We start from the raw sequence: 23,108 nt of genomic DNA, 5'->3' as shown, positions 1-23,108 counted from the left end.
GTACATGGGGCTACAAAAGATCCAGCATTACAAGATATGAATCGGACACAGCCGTACAACCAGACGACGTAACACCACAGTCCATGAAAGAGTCGTGTGTTTGTTGATTCTGTAAGGAGATTGTGGTGTGTTCCAGTAGAGTAAACATGTTTTCTGCAGCCCGACTTCTCGTAAGAGCATCTTATCCACGTACAACGAGTTTTTTGAGATACTGTAGCGCGCAAGTGGGCAGTAAAGAATACTTTGACCAGCTTGTTGGGAACAGTAAAGTCGTTGTATTTATGAAGGTTTGTAACTTATTAGTTTATCAGTCTTGTAGCTTTATCAGGTATTGCTGTTTAGGTGATTACCGTGGCGATACTGACAGTACAACAGGAGGCAAAGTACTACCGGCCCCCCAGAGAACTGTTGTCTTAAAGGACAGTGTGTAAAGAGAGGACTTCGGCGCCAGTAGCCCTTTGGCCCCATATCATTGTCTCAAAATATTCGTTTAATTACAAAAAATCATTACATCATTGAAATACCTAAAGTAAAAAAAAAAGCAGTAAACAAAAGAATATGAAAATATTCAAGATATAAGCAGAACTCACATGTCGGCTTGCTTGGTCTCAAGTTCTGGAATGATGTGGACTGAGGCTCAACACTGGCCATCCAGCCCGTCTGTTCAAATCACCCTGATGCAAGTTCTGCTTAACGACCCAGAAGTTGGATGACAGAACTTTTGATGGATGATCAGCAAATAGATTTGGATGAATACTGATGGATAGTTGCAATATAAAAAAAAATTATATAAATTGTTTTGCAATATATTTGTGAACCTTTATGAGTGATGGTAACATGGCAGATATATTCCTGATTACAGATTAAATTCAGCTGTGGAAAAAGAAACAAGTAGGGCAAGGTTTTTTGTTTTTCTGTGCATCAGTTTTAAGTAAAACTTCTATTTATATTGCTATCCCTGACTTTGATTCCATACAGTTGCTTTTGCTTACTGATGCTTTTCATTCATGATTTAAGTAGTAATAGATTTAGTCTCGTTCTAATTTAAGTACTAATAGATTTAGTCTAGTTTTGGTCCATTTATGCTGTTACAGAAACAAAGTTCTTTCACTTGTACTTTGGCACACTTACACCACACAAAAAATCCACAGGCCAAGGTGCAATCCACAAGAGCAGTGTAACAAACAATATGAGAACCCACATCATTGAAAATGTGATTGAGAACACCTCTTCGTGTATTATAATGAAACTGCTAGAAAAAGTACTGATTTTCATTTTGAACAAGTTTCTTTATAGTTTACCTTTATTTCATGAATTCACTAATGTTTCCCCGCTTTTATGGTAAAATGCATAATGTTTTTTTTAAGTTTTTCAAATTCAGTTACATTGCTGCTTGTATGTAATCTTGGTAATATTTATATTGTTTATTTGTTAGTTCTGTTCCATGATATAAAAGAATACCCAACTTTCATATAATTGGTATGCCTTTAAGAATTAATATTTCTGAAGAATCTATCCAATGCTAGGTTTCTGAATCTTATGCTCACGTTTTTTTTTCTGAAATACAACTCTTTGCAGGGGACTCCAGACATGCCAAGATGTGGCTTTAGCAATGCCGTAGTTCAAATTTTACGAATGCATGGTGTGGAATATAATGCTCACAATGTGTTGGCTGATGAAAGTGTCCGACAAGGTGGGTGAGGTACATTTTTCTTTTGAATAAAACATGTTATATGTACATATATATATCCTCTAAGGCCCAGTCCTTTGTTTTTATTGCTACCTCACTAACCATTTAGTATATACATGAGATAACTAAGATGCTCTTGGTACACCTGTTTGTGGATTTTGGGTCTGGCACTGTGCTTGTCATAAAATTTATTGTGGTCAGAACAGGAAACAGCTTCCTATACATATTTCTATGTATACCTGATATGTTGCACAGTACATTGACACCTTTGGCAGAAGAATTTTGCGGTTCAGGTTTGCCTCTCATGTAGGTGCAGTCCCCATCTGCCAAAACTAAAAATAAGGAATATAAAATGAAAATGTAGAGGTGATAATCATAATTAATGATTTTTTTTAGAACAGTGTGGAGTTTGATAATGTATTGCAGATCACTAGGGGAAAGTACAGAGTTCAGCTTAAAGAAAAAATTGTATGGGAACAAAAATTTGAGGGAGAAACCTTTCTGGATGTCTTGCTGTCAATCTCCTGACAGTGCTTTCTTTGATGAAATAGGTCAGATAACTGACTGCTTAATATGACACTGTTTATTACTTCTGATTATATTTTTCAGGAATCAAGGAATACTCAGAATGGCCAACAATACCGCAGGTATTTATAGATGGAGAGTTCATTGGTGGGTGTGACATTCTCCTACAAATGCATCAAAGTGGAGAATTGATCGAGGAACTACAAAAGGTTGGCATTACATCTGCTTTACTTGAAGCAGAGAATGAAGGCGATAAATGAAACAAAAATAAAGACTGAAAATGGTAAAGGGAAAAGCAGGAAGTGAAAAGAGAAGTCTCAAAGGGTAAATTTGAATTTTATTTCAAGACATGCAGATACAATTAATTCATGGGAGAGTAATGAAATGTACCTTAATTTGGACTGATATGAAGCTGAGAAGTCCTCTGTCCTTACTCTTAAGACAGAAAGATAAGTTTCGTGTTTGTATGTCAATAAACAAAAAAACATTTTGATCATCAAATTTAGCTTAGGTGGATCAGATTTATTACTCTTTTCCTGAATTTATTCTATGCATAAAGGACTCGGTTATACCTGATGTACATTTCTTATTGTTACTGTACAGAATAAAGATATTATTCTTACGTTATTATTATTTACATGCTCCAGATTCATTATCTACTCTGTAAGAGATGTCCATTGTGATTATTTTTATTAATTGACAGACAGAGTGCCTTCAGAATGGCATGTACACTTTTCATGATGTGGATTATGTTCAGAAAAGAGGAAGGTGTCTGAATAATGGTTTCTTTATTTGTAAATAGTACATAGATGTTGCACAATTTCTATGATAAGATTTGAAGGGCATTAAAAATAGTTAAAACTATTAAAGATAAAAAATTGCATATATCTTTGAATATTCAAAATATACAAACATTTAATTTTTGATAAGGCCATATTCCGATGTTTCTTCCTGACGTATCTCAGATATCATTGGATATCAATCTACCTTATTATTTGGTGTTTTTTTCTTTTTTTTAAGCCATCAATTGCTCTTAATTTTAAGGTTCATCTTACTCATCTCATAAGATCTTAATATGGAACATACATTTCTGCACAAGTAAAAAGTGCATATCAAGAAAGGAGTTCGAAAACGTGAAGAAAAATTAAATATATTCATAATAATGTTCAAGTGCATCTTTAAAAAGCTTAACTCATAAATGAATGTGGGGTCCAGCATTCATCAAATTATTAACTCCAGGGAAATGTAATGTGTGTCCTCTTATCAATCCCAAGAATGAATTTTACAAGACAATGAAACATTAAAATGACTACGAGAGACATTAATGAATCAGCAGCTATGAAAATGGGTGCAGGCAAATTAAGTAGATCTTTTCTAGATGGTACATGTAGAAAGTAAATTACCCTTTTCAGGTGATCTGTTCTTACCCAGGTACTGTAACTTCAAATTCAACATAATTACCCAAAAGGGATAAAGGTATTATGCATCCTAGATCTTTCTCTGTATTAGCAACTGAGAGGTACTGCATGATGAATAATATTATTGTTGTAATTAGGACTGTGTATGACAATAATTAGTTTAAGGTTAACTGTCTAACATATAGCAATTACTTTATGTCTGGCATATTTGGTAGGGGAAAGTAAAATTGTACCATCAGCATACAGTGAAATGCAAGCATATTTATCAACAAAATAGTTGACATGACTTACTAACATTGGCTATGACAAGACTGGTGTGAACAGTAAAGAGCTCAAGAGACTGCATTACTTTGTTTGCCAGCATTACGCACTGAAAAGTTGTCAGAATGCATTTGTCATTTGACACTGTATGTGGAACTTAATACTCAAATCACAAAAGGATATGACCATAGACAGTCAAACATTCCAAACTTATCTACCACATATCAAATGCTTTTAAACAGTGAAAAGTAGCATAAAATTACTTCCTTTTACTCAAATATCGTATATTCTTTGATACCATGAAATTACAAAGTGAAGCAGAAAAATTATAAAAAATTATTGAACATTAATCTCAAAACAAGTAAGCGGAAGTTACTGTAATTGTATAATAAAAAATCTTAGCCATAGAACCCATAGAAGGTATTAAGAATATATGGTGTGGGAGGCAAGTTGTTAGAAGCAGTGAAAAGTTTTTATCGAGGATGTAAGGCATGTGTACGTGTAGGAAGAGAGGAAAGTGACTGGTTCTCAGTGAATGTAGGTTTGCGGCAGGGGTGTGTGATGTCTCCATGGTTGTTTAATTTGTTTATGAATGGGGTTGTTAGGGAGGTGAATGCAAGAGTTTTGGAAAGAGGGGCAAGTATGAAGTCTGTTGGGGATGAGAGAGCTTGGGAAGCGAGTCAGTTGCTGTTCGCTGATGATACAGCGCTGGTGGCTGATTCATGTGAGAAACTGCAGAAGCTGGTGACTGAGTTTGGTAAAGTGTGTGAAAGAAGAAAGTTAAGAGTAAATGTGAATAAGAGCAAGGTTATTAGGTACAGTAGGGTTGAGGGTCAAGTCAATTGGGAGGTGAGTTTGAATGGAGAAAAACTGGAGGAAGTGAAGTGTTTTAGATATCTGGGAGTGGATCTGGCAGCGGATGGAACCATGGAAGCGGAAGTGGATCATAGGGTGGGGGAGGGAGCGAAAATTCTGGGAGCCTTGAAGAATGTGTGGAAGTCGAGAACATTATCTCGGAAAGCAAAAATGAGTATGTTTGAAGGAATAGTGGTTCCAACAATGTTGTATGGTTGTGAGGCGTGGGCTATGGATAGAGTTGTGCGCAGGAGGATGGATGTGCTGGAAATGAGATGTTTGAGGACAATGTGTGGTGTGAGGTGGTTTGATCGAGTAAGTAACGTAAGGGTAAGAGAGATGTGTAGAAATAAAGAGAGCGTGGTTGAGAGAGCAGAAGAGGGTGTTTTGAAATGGTTTGGGCACATGGAGAGAATGAGTGAGGAAAGATTGACCAAGAGGATATATGTGTCGGAGGTGGAGGGAACGAGGAGAAGAGGGAGACCAAATTGGAGGTGGAAAGATGGAGTGAAAAAGATTTTGTGTGATCGGGGCCTGAACATGCAGGAGGGTGAAAGGAGGGCAAGGAATAGAGTGAATTGGAGTGATGTGGTATACCGGGGTTGACGTGCTGTCAGTGGATTAAAGCGAGGCATGTGAAGCGTCTGGGGTAAACCATGGAAAGCTGTGTAGGTATGTATATTTTGCGTGTGTGGACGTATGTATATACATGTGTATGGGGGTGGGTTGGGCCATTTCTTTCGTCTGTTTCCTTGTGCTACCTCGCAAACGCGGGAGACAGCGACAAAGCAAAAAAAAAAAAAAAAAAAAAAAAAAGAACCCATTACACTAAAGATATCACATGTCAAACTGAGCTGAATCATAGTGGTAAACATAAAGGAGACCACTGCATATAACTTATCATTCCTACAGATTAGAGAGGAAGATAAAGTATGATTGGCATACTGAGTACATCTGATGGATGCTTTATAAGTGACAAGAAGGTCTTTACTTTAGTAAGCCACAAATCATGCGAAATTCACTGAAATAAACAGATTACTCAATTTTTCTTGATTAATTTAGGTACAGGATGATGGAATGACATAAGAAAGTTTGTTGATGTGTAAAGAGTTTGGAAGTTTTGAATGAAAATATTGTTGCATGACAGGGAGTGTTGATTATAAAATCCTGAGTGAAAAAAGAATGCATATGAATATACCTTGGAAAATTACGGTTTTGAAGTATGAAAAATTATTTCTGTACTGAAGGAAAGGCCCTTTGAGCATCAACAATCGATAATGAGTTAAAACACCACAGCAGTACAAACTGTTGAACTAGTACAATGTACACATGAACACCTACCAACCTTAGTTAGTTCATGGCACCTGAAAAACCCAGATCCAACATCTCTGAAGGCCAGAAATAGAAAGCATGAGGTGAAACCACCATAGAATGATGAGGGCAGTCAACAGGTCTGCACTGTGAGTGTTATAAGTGAAGTAGGTTGGTGGCCAGGATGTGCAAACACCAATTCTGTGCCCATGATGTGAAATACCTTGGGTGGTTGTTGCGTCTCTTTAAATGACATTTGTTGGCCTTAATGATGTTATGAGGGTTGAATAGGGTGAAATCCTGGTGGATACACTTTAATTAGATAAAATCAATGTTCTGCTTTGACACCCCCCCCCCCTTTTTTTTGGAGCAAACAGCATAGTCCAAAGTCAGAAAATTAACGGTAATTCAAGAGATTAATAAACAATTCTGGAAGAAAGAAAATGGCTATAGAAGTGAGGTGTGTATAAGAAGTGAACAGAGACAAGTGTCGGATAATACTGACACATGATGAAGTTTATAGCAGGAATCTGGGAGCAGATTTAATGTGATAGATGGATATTAGTAATGAAGATAATCTGAAATTGTTCTGAATCTTCTGTAATTATACTTATTTCCAACTGAAAAATTTAAGATTACAGTAGACTGCTACTTTGCTGGTAACGTCTTTTTCTGTTCTCAATCATTTTCTTTACAGCAATTGCTTTTACTTGAAAATATGCTTAACGGTCTTCTCATATTTTGGAGAAAGGAGTATATGTCAACATACAAATTCTTATTCTCATAGTAGTTTTTTCAATAAAACTAACTTTCCCAGTCTTATCAGTGCCTTTTTTTTTAAGGAATGATTTTTCATATAACAACTGGATACAATTCTCCTTGATTAACTGTAATTATATCATGTCTACTGAGGAGGTACTCATCACTTTAGATATTCTTTGTCCATCATCCATGCTCCATTCCCATACACATGAGGTTGAGCAAGTGCACAAGTAGTCAGACTGAAGGAAGATAAATAAATAAACAGAGACACAGATAATCATGTATATGTATTGCTGACCTAGCTATAAATGGTTTGTGATACTGAAATTTCAATGGACAGAACCAGCTGTTTCAGTAAAAAATATTTTTGAAATTCTAATCAAAACAAATGAATGGTCTGTGACAGCCATTTCTTATTTCCATTAAGGCCATAAGTGTAAAACTGATAATGTCCATTCATTCTAATTAACTCTCAACTCAACTGGCCAAGTTGTTTCTGAGAAACAGGTTTTTTGAGCTTTCAGCAAATTATAACAAGTGACTGGCTGTGGTGGCCACACTGTATGTCAGATTGGCACAATATGAAACTTGAGAAAGGACCAACCATCAATTATTTAAGTTTCGTTTCAGTCTATCGTTCCAAAGTATTTGAAATTTCTGCCAACTAGAGACCATTTTGTTCTGTAGTGGCTACATTAGATTTTGCATCAGAAAAAAGTAAAGCTGATGAAAGAACATTTCCTGTTCATTCCTATTATTTTTCAAGTTAACTGACTTAAATATTTTCAACAGAAGAGCCTTATTAATTTTCAGCTAGTAATAGGCCATGCTATTAATAGCATGAAGAGAAAAAAAATATACAGAACCTTCCAATCAGTTAAGTTGTGGTTCGATATTCTCTGTTTTTTTTTTTAATTTCTGAAATTTCAGCCATAGATCATTTTGCTTTGTAGTGGCCAAATTAGATTCATTTATTTATCTATCATACTTTGTCGCTGTCTCCCACGTTAGCGAGGTAGCGCAAGGAAACAGACGAAAGAATGGCCCAACCCACCCACATACACATGTATATACATACAAGTCCACACACGCACATATACATACCTATACATCTCAATGTATACATATATATACACACACAGACATATACATATATACGCATATACATAATTCATACTGTCTGCCCTTATTCATTCCCATCGCCACCCCACCACACATGAAATGAGAGCCCCCTCGCCCCGCATGTGGGTGAGGTAGCGCTAGGAAAAGACAACAAAGGCCACATTCGTTCACACTGCCTCTAGCTGTCATGTATAATGCACCAGAACCACAGCTCCCCTTCAACATAAAGTGAGGAAACTTGATATAGGATCATCCAGAGATCGTTCCTGTAACTTTCAGTTCACTCAAGCACAAGTGGGTTGTGAAGAGAGTATTAAAAAGTGAAAAACTTACAAATGATGACACAGCAGCAAATCACAGACCATTTTGCCATTGCAGCCATATTAGAAGCAGTACTGACATGAAATGAGTAAATTTAGTAAAGGACCATCTACAAAGTTTCACCTCAACTGAACAAGTGGTTTCTGAAAAGAATAAAATATGGAAAGTTTACAAAAAGGAGAAACATAAAGTGAGCTAAGAAAAAAAAATAATTAATTTAGTAAACTTGCATTGCCTGGTTGAATTAAAATAAAACTGCATGAAAAACTACCACCATATATGCTATACCATCAAATCATGCTAAGTGATACTAAATGAATTAGGACTTCTGCATTGGTTCACGCATCATAGTAATTCCCTTTGCTCATAAATTTTGTCTCGGACTCAAATTTAAGTTCTCACTTCCAATGCTGTCTACAAATTACATCCAATTTATATATACTGCAGGCATTTCCCTGGTAAAAATTCGTTAATGCATATTTACATTCTAACAACTCATTCATTAAATCTGTACATTTTCTGCGCAATCTACCTTCTTGCATCAAACATTCCATGCTGACATAAATCTTTATCATGCACTCGTCACCCTTCTATCATTGTGACTTGTTCAATGGTTTCCTTGCTCCATACATCTATATTATTCTTCATCCTTTATCTTAGCTACTTTTTCAGTTCTTTTAGTGTTGTATGCATTTTAGTTTCAAGCATCCACATTCTTATATACCTATTTTTGGGAAAAGCTTCATGTCAAATCAGAGGTAACAGAACATATTTCTCCATGCAGGTTTCATACATTCCACAGTGGGTATTCATTCTTCCACTCCATCACACTCTTTTTTTCTTTCAGTACATGTTTCATAAAAACGTAATATAGTCTGGGATTCCATAGTTATGTATGCCATCTTTGGCTAAAGTCTTGAGTTGGCCCATTCAGTTTTAAGATAAGCCAATCATGGCATCTTTCAAACATGGATGAACCATCTATACAGCATTGCATGATGTCTCAAATATCTGGATTGACCACCTTTATTTTCTTTGATCAGAATTCAGTTTGTGAAGAGTTAGCTCACCTTTCCTGTAAGCGGTAACTAAAATGTCTAGTTCAAATGGCTGTCCCTATGAGTTAGTCCATTCCATTCCCTGTCCCTAAACACTATTTTGCTGCACCTGATTTATAACTTGAGAAACTAGGACTTAAGTGATCCTCATTTGGCTCTCAAACTGAAAGGTCATGGAAGGGATATTTTAATGATCCTGGGGAGTATCATATAAACCAGTGACCATGATACTAAATAGCTCATTTCCTATCACATGGCTGACTGCCTAGTTAAATATTCAAACATCATTATTACCTCTTTTTTATCAAAATCAAGGTTACTAATAGTCCTTATTTTGTAGATGCTGAAAAAATTTACAGGCAAAAAGAACAGATTCTGATTATACTACTTTTAAATGGTTTAAGGATTGCAGTTACTGAATTAAAGCTTTTTACAAGACTGGATTGTTTTCTACTGAGATAAGACTATGAAGAGAATTCTAAAAGAAACATAAACCAAATTAATGATAGACCTCATTTAAGTGTTTAAATATTTTAAGTGTTTAAATATTTTCATTCTATTTTTCTTAAATCATGCAATTTCATTTTTGATAAAACGTACAAATAAAAAGCAAGTTGAAAGAATGCCATTTAACATTAAAAAGATATCTGTAGTAAATGAGGTCGATAAAGTAAAGGAAATTCAGATATTTGGATGCGAAGATAAAACTGTTTAGTATAAGGTTACAGCTAGGCTGCATAACAGATTTTATACAATCAAGAACACTAAAGCATAGATGATTTTTCTACAGTTAATAATTTGTACTTTATATATATGAATTTCTACAATACATACCTACAGACAATTCAACTTCTACATGAGGCTTACTAGTTATTGACCAATAGCGTCAAATAAGGATATCACAATATGTCTTGAGCCAACATGGAAATGAAATTATTCAGTGATAACCCCAATTCACAACTTTACTTGTGAATCTTACAGATATTTCATGTAGAAATACTACTACTGCAATGAATTTGTTTACATTAACCCATTCACTGCAGCAGGGGTGTGTATGGCCTAAAGCTTTGTTTGCTGTTCACTGCAGAGGGGGAATATATGTTACTAATTCTTAAATTGGCCATCTTTGCCTTAAAGGGAATATATGGCCATTAATGCTTGGAGGGCCATCCTACACATTGCATCAGATTCTACTGCATAAATCTTTTCCATACACAAGGCAGTAAGTTTGAAGATCTCAAGGAAGCCTGTACAAAATCTGCACCCACACAATATGTAATAATTTGTGAAGCTGTTACACTCTTACAAGATAATGCACATGAGTGATGACAAAAAACACTTCCAAATGTACCATATCTCACCATGGATGCCCCTCAGTTCTCCTTGAGTACCTCGTGTGCATGAAAGTTGTGCAGCGTACGTCAAAAAGCATGTGCCTCACATAAAAAAATGTTTTACCATGTAAAGTTGCATTATCAATTAAATAATTATGTTCTACTTAATCTTAATGACAAATTTTCAAAATGTGTGAGAACATCCCACACACAAAGTGTACAGTGGATATTAGGAACACTGCAGTGAAAGGGTTAAGGATCAATTTTAATGATTAATTCACTGACTTCACCAATTGTGCTAATCTTTCAGATTTTACTATACTGAATCACTAAACCTGTAACAGATATTTTTTAAATGCAGTATAGTAGATAAGGTATTACTAGAACCTAGTTTACTTCTTTACAATAAAATACAGTAACTTTTACGCAATACTTTTTAAGCAAAATATTGTGACAATCCAAAATCTGGGACTACTCTACACTAACCTTGGTGCTACACTACTCATGAGAAGTTACTGTCTCTAAACTACTACTAAACATTCCTAGTGTAAACAGGGGACAGGCCATCTAAAGACAAGGGCCAGTGGCAGACTAGGGCCTGAAGAATTTTTAACATTTTAACTACATAATTTACTATAAACTACATAATTCACTACTTATATCAACTAACATATTCAAAAATTCTTAGATTCACGAAATATCATTGTGGATAACAAGGGAAATATGAGAAATCATTCTGAAGGTAAGAAAACTAGTAGACTAGTCTAGAGTTAGAAAAACTTTAAACTTTGTAACATTTCCCCACTACAGATATAATAAATTATTCTGACATACAGGCCTTTCATTTATGTTTAACATCAGCAAATACTTAAGTTTTGTAAGTGGTTCTAAATTTAAAAGACCATTAAAACAGATTATAACCATCTTGGATTACTTAGCTGACTGAAATCTGCAATCACACTTAAATATGTACAGTTGTAAAATATACCACCATGAATACTTTTAAACATAATCACTTTACATTAGAAACAAATGAACCTTCCAAATGCATATACTGTATATGTGCATCAAAGACTGTCAAAAAGAACACTAATATGCAGTTTTTATATCAATCTGAAATTCAACGAAGTTTTTGTAAAGCTTTCAACTCCTCGATGATAATAAAACGTGCAGTAAAAATAACCAGTTACTAGAACAGACTACTCTGAGCTATGAAAACACTAAATAAGTAAGAAATAACACCATAAAACACACCACCAGTCACTGAATACACAAAAAACAACGAATTTAGTTCATATTTATTAAAATGAAGAGAATCTTTTTAATCTGATCAACAGGAAGATGAAAAAATGACACTACCCAAAATACATGTGCTGTATTCTTTGTGGTGTTTTGTGGACATCAGGTACAAGATTACATACACAGTCACACACACATACATCCATAAACATGCACACACATACACTTTTACGGATACTAACATTAATATCTAATAGCTCTCTTTGTTTCTCACTAAACAATTATCTAAAATAATTTCAAATTATGAAATTCATGTGCAAAATTCTATCACACATTCAGAAGCAACAGTATGTGCACCTATAACATAAAAATATTTCCTAAGGTATTTTTATGAAAAGGTATTTAATGAGAAAACAAAATAGCTCTACCTACATAAATACTGATAAACCATGAGACACTCTATGAAAGTTTGTTTTAAGACAGTGAAAGTAAAAGATGGATGGAAATTTTTCAATGCCAAGATTAAAAGACAGTACAAAATGAAATGCTAGAACATGTTACTATTATAAATTTTGATTTCATGTAACACTCTAAACAGTGTGAGACAAGAATAGTAGAAAACTAGTTTCGAAATGCAAGAAGAAATATGACTGTGCAATAAAATTTGGGGAATATTGTCATTATTCTAAATCATTAAACCTACAAGCAAAGATGAAAATCTTTTACAGTGAACACATATCTAGCATGGCATCAGAGCTAACTCTGGCCTAAGAAACTTCAAAATATTTCATTAACTATATAGAAGGAGATAATATCTATTTCTATATGAAGTAATACAACATCATTGAGCATTAGACGGAATCACTGTAAATGTGAATGTGTAATATGCATAATATGCTAACATTTTTGGAAATATACATAAAATCTTATTAAATTAATCTTATTTACAAAATCATTAACAACCTCACTTATTAACATCAGTAGTTTATGACTTTTCCTCTTTCTCTTTATTGTACTTTTCTAGCTCCTTCAAAAACTGGGCTCGAGGCTTCATCACAGTGGGTTTATCTCCCCTACACTTCGGGCAGAACCATTTTCCCTTTGGCTTGTTGGTCAGCCCCACACACGAGAAATGGAACCATTCGATTGGACACAAGTCATTATCACAGCCAATCATTTCTCCATATGAAACCTAAAATGAAGAGAACCAACATAAGAAAGTTTTCCTTTGTATTAGACAACACCAATTACCACAACAAAGAGGTACAAAAATTACATAATTTTTGCTGATCCTATCTGAATACAGTGGAAGCAAGAAGAATGAGGGGAGGCCATTATAATCTCCATGTTTCCTAATCAAACAGGTAATGCTAACAATGATCAGTTCTTATAATGAGAAGAGAGCAACAAAATGTCACTGGAAGAAACTTATGAAATCTATGAAGTGCTTCTGCACTGCAGTTGTAAATGAATGGAATAAAATAAGTGATGAGAATGAAAGAACAAACAGAATACAGAGGCCTAAAAAGTTGAATGAAGGTAGAGAAAGTTTTAAGAGAGCAGGCTCTAACATTGTAAAACTAACCTTTATGGTAAAAGTACAGAGTTACAAGTAGGCAATTACATGCACACATCAATTTTAAACAGCATTATTTCAAAAAAGATAGAGGTAAAGGAAGTGTAAACATTACCTGTTCACAAAGGCAGTAAGTTGGTTCATCTGGATCAATAGGGATTTCTGTTGGTGAATCTTCTCGCTCTCTCTCAACTCTTGCCTTGCGCTTCTTCTTCTTAGTAGTCTTCTTCTGAGTAGAACCCTGATAAAAGTTTGTAATACACAATGTTTTAGAATAAAATGCCCTTCAAGAAAAAGCAATTAAAGGACAACCTTAAGTATTGACATATAAATCCTGTTTAATATATACTTCTTAAAAGAATTCACTCCTCCAGCATCTAATATATTCCTTCACAGCTTTGCTAACAATATCAAATCATTTATATTGGTCAGTTAAGTATCTCACACTGAGACTAGGTTAACTATAACCTACAGTTATGTCAAGTGACTTCTTATGAATAAAGAATTCCTGCCTTCACTCTGATCCTTCATCTTTTGGAGACAAAGGAAGATAAGGGATGAATGCATCTTTGATAGCAAAACACATTCTTTCTGATGGGTGATATCATGGCCACCCTTTAAATGAATCCTTCTCCAGCTTCAAACATCCTGGCATGACAGTCTACACACAATACATAAACAACATCAATGCTAAAGTCACTTACAAATCAAGAAATTACAACAATGCTGAACACCACATAAGGACAATAAACCCTCAATATACCGAGCATATAATTAATCCATCCCAAATTATAGCCTGCCATTTCCAAGTGAACCCAATAACTGATCATTATAATATCTACAAGCTTTCTACTTAATCATCCCCTTCCATAACAGAAAAGAAAAAATGTACTATCGTACAGTATCACTTACATAACCTACCACATCTCAACAACACCAAGCACAAACAACCTAATCCATCCAACAACTTCAGTCATATACCAAACAATATCTACTCTAAGGTCCATAAACTGAAAAAACATATTCTAAAAATCCTAAGAGTCCATTTAGCCAGACTCCACTGTTAGTACCACTTGCTCCTCAACCAACAACAACCAATTCATTATCCACTCTTTCTGGACTGTCATTCTTCCTGGCACACTATATAATGCTACATAATTAACTGCCATCTTTTTTATCCAGCACCAAAAGCTCTACAACATTATCACTAAAGGAGATATCTGTGAGCAAGAAGCAGATTTTGCCACATACCTCAGATCCAAAGACTTTGAAAACAAGTATACCTTAACATACAACAACCCAAATGTGTATATGAACACATTCATATGTTAACATGGATGAATATGCAAATAAATCTCATAGGAAAATGTCTTACCTTATTTGTTGTAACTTTCTCAACATGAGGAATCACTGGAGCATCATTTGAATTTTCATTGTTTGTAGCATGGTCATTTCTAGTCCGTCGTGCCCTCTTGCTGGCTCTCTCAGGTTGAACTTCTTTGGAAGCTTCTGGCTTCTCCTGCTCTTGCCCAAAGTCTGGAGTCAAGTTGAAAACTTTTTGGGTTAGGTATGAAAAGAGGTGAAAAAGAATGGCGTAAGTATTTTGAAGGACTGCTGAATGTATTATATGATATGGTGGTGGATATGGTGTGTTTGAGATGAAAGGTATGTGAAATAAGAATCATGGGAAACGGTAAGGGGGAAAAGAGAGGATGTGGTGAAAGCCTTGCATTGGATAAAGTGTGACAAAGCAGCAGGAACGAACAGAACCGCAGCTGCTTCACAAGGAAATGTAGGACTAATACTGACTGGTTAGTCAGGATATGAAGTTTGTATGGCCCAAGATGAGAAGTCTGAGGACTGGAAGAATGCATACATAACATTCCTATGTAAAGAATGGAGAGAAAAAAGTGAATTTCAAGTTATATTTTTTTCAATATACCTTGTATGGTTTATGGGGGAGTAGTTACTGAAAGGGTAGTGGAATGCATACAATACCTGATTAAGGAGGAGAAATGTGACTTCAGTATAGGTAGAGGGCATTTGGATGAATCATCTGCTTTGAATAATTTGTGTGAGAAATACCTGAAGAGAGAGCTACTTGTGTATGCCATTAATGTATCTGGAGAGAACATATGATAGGATTAATGGACATGCCTTGTGCACGGTGCTATTAATATGTGAGCTAGATGGAGAGTTACTAAATGCAGACGAGCTTTTATCCGAAGACCAAGGTATGCATGCAAGCCCTTTTCTTCAACTTTTCAGGTTTCCCTATTCTTACTTTTGTGTGTGTTTGTTGGGGCAACTTAACCCTCATTATTTTCACAATCTCTTGGTGCCTTCTTCATAAATAGGCCATACAAACTAAACTCAGAAAAGTCTTCAACATACATGTAATGCAATCATTCTGGTCATTCAGAAAATGAAGAGGGAGAATTAATGCTTGAAATGTTTGTGGGAGATTTCCATGTGCCACTCTACTTTCACAGAAATACATGGGAACATGAAACATTTCATTCAATACTGAAATACAAAAGGATAGTACCATTTGGTGACTGAAATATTAAAATGGAAAGAAGCAATGCTGGTAGTGTTATAATGGTCTTGAATTGATGTTGAAATGTGGGTTATCACAAATATCAATTTTGACACAAGATTCACAAAAAAATTCCTATAATTAAGACAAATGGTTTGAAGCTTCTCACACAACTCATTTTGAACCGAGTGTCAATATATGAGGAAATAAATGATAAAAAAGCATATCTATGGAAAACTGTCAGACCACTATGTAGTGGACACAAAAACAAAGTGAATCAAAAGGTAATCCAGCAAGAAAAAATTAGTTTCAAAATCATAGGATGGGACACAGAAATTTGAATAGTACAGAGTCTAGACATACGTACACCAAACGAACAAATCCAGTGTTTAAAGAAGACTAATCTGATGAGGCTGCATGTGCAGGTGACAGAAGTGAAATAAAATACGGTATCAGGAGTCAACTAAGTGGTTACATACATGATGAGTGAGATGTTTTATGCGGTACTCAACAATTTCAGAGAAAAATACCAAAAGGCTTGATGCATGTAGTTACTGTACCTCTGTGCAAAAGCAAAAACATTATGAATCAAATTTAGTCAGAAGATAATGTAAATGGCAGAGTGGTAACTGAAAGAAATCACAGGATTACAAACCAACAAAGCACGACATGAACTGAGTGGATTACAAGAGAAATATGGGTTTGTGGTTCAGATATTTACCATAATAGCAAATGTTGAAATGTCGAAATATAAAGGACACTGTAAAAAAAAAAAAAGCATACTTAATGTCTAAAGCATGTGATGAAGGAACACATGAATAACTTTTGAGGCTTAGGACTTAATCTATTTCTTGAAAATGAAAATGGAATGAAAAGCAAAAACATTGTGTACAAGTAATATGATAGAGTAAAATAAACAGATAATGGAAAGGGGTTTATGTAAACATTCAAAAAGTTCAAGGGAATGGTGAAGGATTATACTTTATAGAATGCAGCATGACAGAGGCATCATAAATGAGTAACTCAAGTTAATGCTAGTATGACCTGCCACAGTAAAGTATTGTGGCTATTTTATTGTCTTCAGAAACAGAGTGGTATGGGATGTCTTTCCAGATAATAACTCCAGAAGACTCTAGTATGACCTGCCACATTAAACTATTGTGGCTATTTCAATGTCTTCAAAAACAGAGTGGTATGGGATGTCTTTCCAGATAATAACTCTAAAAGACTCTAGTATGATCTTCCATGTTAAACTATTGTGGTTATTTTAATGTCTTCAAAAACAGAATGGTATGGGATGTCTTTCCAGGTAATAACTCCAGAAGACTAAGATATAAAATGACCTCAAAGGCATTGAAAGGAATGCAACAAATAGCTCTGACAAGTTTGATTCATCAATGTAAGAACAATTCCAACAACTTACCTAAGTTTTTGCAATCTAATTCAAGCTGCCTTTGTCTGTTTTCAATGAGGTCAAGAATGTGCTGTACAATTTGCAGTTTGTCATCTCCAATTTCTTGAGTTGATATGAGCTTATCCTGGATTTGAACCATTATACGCTTTAGTGACATCGAGTCCAGTTCACCTTCAAGCTGCCCACGTAGTCCCTCCATATCTTGTAGGAGGGCTGTAAAACAAATCAAAGCTATAAATTCCAAAAATTGCAATGTATGTCAGTGGTTTTCTTGCATACTAAGGGATGCAAAAGTACTAGTTCATGAGACATTAACTTTAGGGGAACATCATTTCCTACATGTTGACACACATTAATGGTAGCAGAAGAAAAATCCTACACAGAGGAACCAACTGTGTTTCTAGCGTACTATCACCTACCTATCTCCAGCTATAAGGCAATACACATTCTGAAATATACAAGGGTTCCAATCTGTTACTAACTGCAATAGGAACATTAAAACCAACAATCATATAAACTGGAAAACTCATCGAGCATGATAAACTTTAACACTTTACAAATACATGAAAATAAAACTGCATTTGCTAATAAATTATAGGGTTGACATTCATAAAGTTGATGTATTTACTGTTGTAGGAACTAATTTTGCAAAACAAGGATCTCCAACCCTATGGGCCAGCCAAAGGGTAGGGATACCTTTGAAACTCTAAATACAACATCTTCATAAATTCACATCCTTCAGTCTTTCTCTAAATTATAAATTTCTTTAGTTAAGCCACTAATACGTTTACACTGCATCAACAAAATATGGGTTGTACAACATTATTCTAACAACTAATAACCTTCTAACTTTCATAAATTAACTAACAAGCTCTAAATTCCTTACTTTCACTAATTTTACAATGCTAGTAAAATTTAGAATGAACATTTCAAATTTCTCAAAAAAATTTTATACTTTAGTTTATAATATGGAGCCCAAACTGTATCACTAAAAGTCACTTTATTAATGACAGAGAAAAAAAAGCATAAATATATCCGTCTATATTTCACCTTGATATCTAACATCCAGCTCCCTCATGCTGGATATCTCACGCTGAACTTCGTCTGGAAGGTTCTCCACGGTGTCTAGAAGTAATAAAAATCAGGAATTAGATTCAAAACCACACCTCCTGCCTGCTCTCTGCATTTCAAAGATAATGACACAAAGTATATACAGTTACAAAGCAACCCTTTTTGTTATTAAAGTAAAAATGTTTTACTAGTACCCTTTCGCCACTGTACTGATATCCTCTAATTCAAACATGTACGTCACTGAATTTACTCTCCTCACTATTATCAACATTATCACATGTACAAACCTTAAACCAAAAAGGAAGAGGTCAAAGGCTTTTGTGTGCTTTAAAAAATACAACTGGTGATTGTTACCTTTCTGCCAAATGTATTAAAAGTAGTACTTCCAACAGTTATCACAAAAACAGAGTCAATCAAATGATCAATAATGGTGTACAACAGTGAATTTTTTCTATCAATATTAATATCTACTTGCACATCTTTTGTTTTTCAATTAAATATACATCACACTTTTGTTTCTTTTTCATTTAATATACATCACACTGTTTCCATATCTATTTTCTATATCTTTCGTCTCAGTTAGGATAATACTGCTGGAGGTGAAAAGAGGCATTCAAATTTTCAATGCTGCCAAGGCAGCATCACAGGACCCTAACTATTACATTGATTCATTGGGCATCACTGACTCACATTGCTCAAAGATTGTGATGATGAAAATGGATGGATTGATGTGTAGGAAGCCATCAGACATCATGAGGTTTTTAGGTGAACCACAGACAGAGAGATTACTAAACTGAGGGTGTTAATAATATCTATAATGATATGAAGAAGTGTGTAAATAGTAATCATAAATTATCCTGTACAAGGCTTCATTTTTTAATAACCAAAAATTTCTCTTATAGCAAAGTAGCATCAGGAACAAATGACCAATGGCCTCATTGCACACATTCACTCTTTAGTTACCATGTATTTTAAAACCAGAGTCTATCATCCACAGCCAAGCCTCACAGACTAAACCATGGTTAACTTGGTTTTTTAACATGCCCTGGCTCAGCCCACTATCAGCATATCACCCCTCCACCCACCCAATGAAAGAGTTTGACCCAGTTCATTCTATCTTATGTATGCCTCTCATTCTCCTGCATATTCAGTCCCCATCTTTCCATTACCTTCTTATTCTCTCACGCCCCTTTCCACTCCTAATATGTAATTTCTCTTTTCACGTGTTTCTTCACTTGTCCTTTCCATATTTCTGAATCATGTGAGCACACCCTGGTCAGCACTTTTAATGATGTACCACACCACACCTCTCTCTCACATAGTCATTCCTTACATAATCAACTTGCAATGACAACCTAGTGTTCAAGGAAGAGAATAACAGTTGTGAATCATAATTTGGAGCATTCTTTTTCCAGTGAAAAATATCAAATATGCAATAAACATTAAGTATATCACAGAATATGTTAGGTTGATTAATGTAAAAGTAGGTAAGACGTTTGTAAAACATCAGTAACTATAGAAACCACACTTAGTAGTTAAAACAACAGTGCAGATATACCATGACTATATATGTCTACAGCTAGGAATTGCATGGCATCATACTGCATTGTCTATCTCTTCACATCCAGGATCATTTTGGCATTGCTCAGTCAAGGGCATAATTGGTACATTTCAAATAAAATCTTGAAAATTAAGATATATCTTGATTGCTAGGATTGAGGAGGGGTTCTCATGGGTTCTGCTGAACTGTTGCATGTACATCACCTAATTTTCCTTTAATAAACACCACACTGCACAATACTGCACAATAAAATATGATGCTTCAAATAATGATCAACAACTGTTATTGTAAAACATATTAACACAACATTCAAAGCCAACTAACGAAAACCAACCATAAGAAAAGATTTATATGAATCTCAATGATTGCCATGACTTTCCATCAAAAGTCGTTCTATCCACAAATACAGTCATGTAAGAAAAGCAAATAATCATTGTTAACAGCTTCAAAAAGACACAATTCTTTCATCTTGTCACAACATACCACTTCATTCATCCATTAGCCTGTTGACTGCTGCTTGTTAAGGAAAGTTTGTTAATAGTCTGGGAGCAGCTTATAATTAATCAAATTTAGCAATCCTTTTCACTGTAATGAATAAGAGTGGGTTGTGTTGCTTAACTGTCATTTCCACGGAACCTACCTAGAAAATTGTCAACGTACGTAGCAGAATATAGAGCTTCTAAAGCTGCCTGGTTCAACATTTTCTCCACAGGATCGCTCATATCTTCATCCAGCTGCTCCTAACACTCATAGAGTAACTTGGGGTCACTTTCCGCTTTCATAGGTAGACGACTTGGGACGAGAGTATAAGTACCATAATGTTTTGGGTCGTCTTCAATCAGGTAAACAAAATACTATCGCTATACAACAACTTTTTTACTTCAATTCTGTTTATACGTAATTCATAAACAAACAATATCATATAATGAGGAGCTGAGAGGATGTAGAAAGAGGGTTCGCTTCCTATTACATTTGACATTTTGATAGAAATTAGTATTTAAATAGAACTATCATTCGCGAATCCTTTTTACGTATATAAAGCCAGCAATATATGATACTTGCTATAAAACAAGTCCAATTTATCCAAAACAGCATATTCTACGATTCAAATTTTCTGTATATCTGTAAATATATAGAAACTACGAGTGAACCCACCCCGGGAGAACAAGAGGTAAAACAAAATTAACAAAATTCGAAAATTGAGTTAACCAACAATATTATGTCCCATGAAAACTGAAGAAATATAGTATAATCTAAGCCAATTTTCTAAAATATATAAGCGATGTAGGAAGACATAACACAAAGAGAAGTGTAACAAAGATGTGGAACGATCATTCGCGAATCTCGTTTCGCCAATAAATCTTGCACCTACAAGATATAAGTATCGATAAGTGCAAATGAAGTTTGTGGATATAATTACTAAAAGCCTGATGTTTTCCAATACAAAATGCAGAGCAGTTTCTACAAGACAAATACCTATCAAACAGTAGATTAAAAAGAACAAAGGAATATGACAGACGGGATCAAAATGGAGAATTCGAATGAGTGGACGATACTGTGCCTGCCTTTTTTTAAAAGTAGAAACTAACTGTAACCAAAGGTAGCAAACGAAACATATAAGGAAGCAAATGAATGATGCGACTAAGAGACAGCGAGGAATGCAGGATGGAGAGATAGAGAGCGAGCCAATACCTGTGCACTAATTACACTTTCTCTCCTCGGAGTCGGCGACCTCTGAGGGAACTTTGCAACATAAGACGTATTGGTATGAACCAGGTAATACCTGGTTATGGTTGAGGGTTAAGCTTAGCGTTAATTTAGTGAGTCTTTGACTCCAGCCGATAGGACATTCTTATAACAAGCAAACATATCCATCACCAAAAGAATAGACACCATAACGGGGATGGAAGAGGAGTACCGAGTGTTGAGTAGGTTGAAGGAAATTCGAGGGAGGGAGATGCATGAGGAAAAGAAGGGATAGGGAAACAAGAAATGGTAGGAGGCAGAAAGGGGAGGAAAGGGAAATTCGAGGGAGGGAGATGCATGAGGAAGAGAAGGGATAGGGAAACAAGAAATGGTAGGTGGCAGAGAAGGAAGGAAACTGAAACATTCGAGATCCAGCGGAAGTCCCACATCACTAAGGATGGTCTAGTTTATTCTCCTGAGCAGCTGGACCAGCAAACTCCCTCGCCATCTGGACCAGTGAAATTTCTAAGCTGTTGCTTCAGTAAATTTCCTCAGCAGCCGGACCAGTGAACTTCTTAAGAAGCAGCACCTGCGAACTTTCTAAGCAGCAGCGCCAGTGAACTCTCTGCATGTGCTCCATAGAACTCCCTCAGCGGTTACACAAGTAAATTCCCCTCGTGGCTGAACGTCCAAAAATCCCTCAGTGGCCGGACCAATGAAATGATTCAACAGCTGAACCTGCGAATTACTTCAGGAGTTGGGCAGTTGGGGCAACGAACTCCCCCAGCAGCTGGGCTAGTGAGCTCTCTCAGGAGCTGGACTAGTAAATCCCCTCAGCAATTAGAAAAATGCACTCCCTCTGCAGCTGGACAGCTGGATAAACAGATCCTTTTAGGCCATAATCTATAGTCGAAATGGTGCATCATTGTCAGCGACTGGACCTGTGGCTCACCTTAAGCAGCTTGACCATCATATCACTCACTCTGCTTGGCCATTGAACTCAGCGGCTCCATTAATGCATCCATCAGTGGCTGGACCACTGCATGCCTCAGTGGCTGAAACATCGCATCCTCAGTGACTGGACATCTGCCTACATCAGTAGCTGAACTGGAACATCTCCCAGAGGCTTGACCAATGCATCCATCAATGGCTGGAACAGTGCACAATGCAGTACACACCTCATTAGTTGTACCAACGCCTCTGATAGTGGTTGACCCATGGTAGCCAGATCAGTACATTTCCATCAGGACTTCGACCACTGTTTCCTATCCACCAATCAGTACTCAATGACTGGACCAGTTATGCATCTGTCACAGGCTGGACCAACTATACACATGCCTAACCGGCTGGACAAGCTATACACCT

At 35.7% G+C, this 23,108-nt stretch overlaps 2 protein-coding genes across 6 annotated transcripts; one reads left to right on the top strand and one right to left on the bottom strand.

Annotated features, from left to right (window-relative positions):
• The first annotated feature begins 16 nt into the window (after positions 1-16).
• Positions 17-2,837, top strand: LOC139759159 (uncharacterized monothiol glutaredoxin ycf64-like). Its single transcript, XM_071681203.1, has 3 exons — positions 17-287; positions 1,579-1,693; positions 2,300-2,837. Exons 1-3 carry the CDS (start codon positions 147-149, stop codon positions 2,473-2,475), a joined length of 432 nt encoding a protein of 143 aa, XP_071537304.1. The 5' UTR covers positions 17-146; the 3' UTR covers positions 2,476-2,837.
• LOC139759158 (inhibitor of growth protein 1-like) lies at positions 1,716-20,874 on the bottom strand. Of its 5 annotated transcripts, none has more exons than XM_071681199.1 (7): positions 20,698-20,874; positions 18,476-18,550; positions 17,435-17,638; positions 14,848-15,026; positions 13,588-13,713; positions 12,865-13,088; positions 1,716-2,022 (listed from the first exon to the last, which is right to left on the bottom strand). In XM_071681199.1, the coding sequence occupies exons 1-6, from the start codon at positions 20,777-20,779 to the stop codon at positions 12,882-12,884; spliced, it is 873 nt and encodes a 290-aa protein (XP_071537300.1). In that variant the 5' UTR covers positions 20,780-20,874; the 3' UTR covers positions 1,716-2,022; positions 12,865-12,881. The 5 variants fall into 5 exon arrangements, with proteins under 5 accessions (XP_071537300.1, XP_071537301.1, XP_071537299.1 ...); XM_071681200.1 differs by lacking the exon at positions 1,716-2,022 and adding an exon at positions 2,541-8,408; XM_071681198.1 differs by lacking the exon at positions 1,716-2,022 and having other exon boundaries at positions 9,495-13,088; positions 20,698-20,873.
• Positions 20,875-23,108: the final 2,234 nt, after the last annotated feature.

The sequence above is a fragment of the Panulirus ornatus genome, chromosome 32 (assembly GCF_036320965.1).
Source record: "Panulirus ornatus isolate Po-2019 chromosome 32, ASM3632096v1, whole genome shotgun sequence".
NCBI classification, from domain to species: Eukaryota; Metazoa; Arthropoda; class Malacostraca; order Decapoda; family Palinuridae; genus Panulirus; species Panulirus ornatus.
The sequence above is the reverse complement of the archived record's forward strand: the minus strand, read 5'-3'. Positions and strand labels throughout refer to the sequence as shown.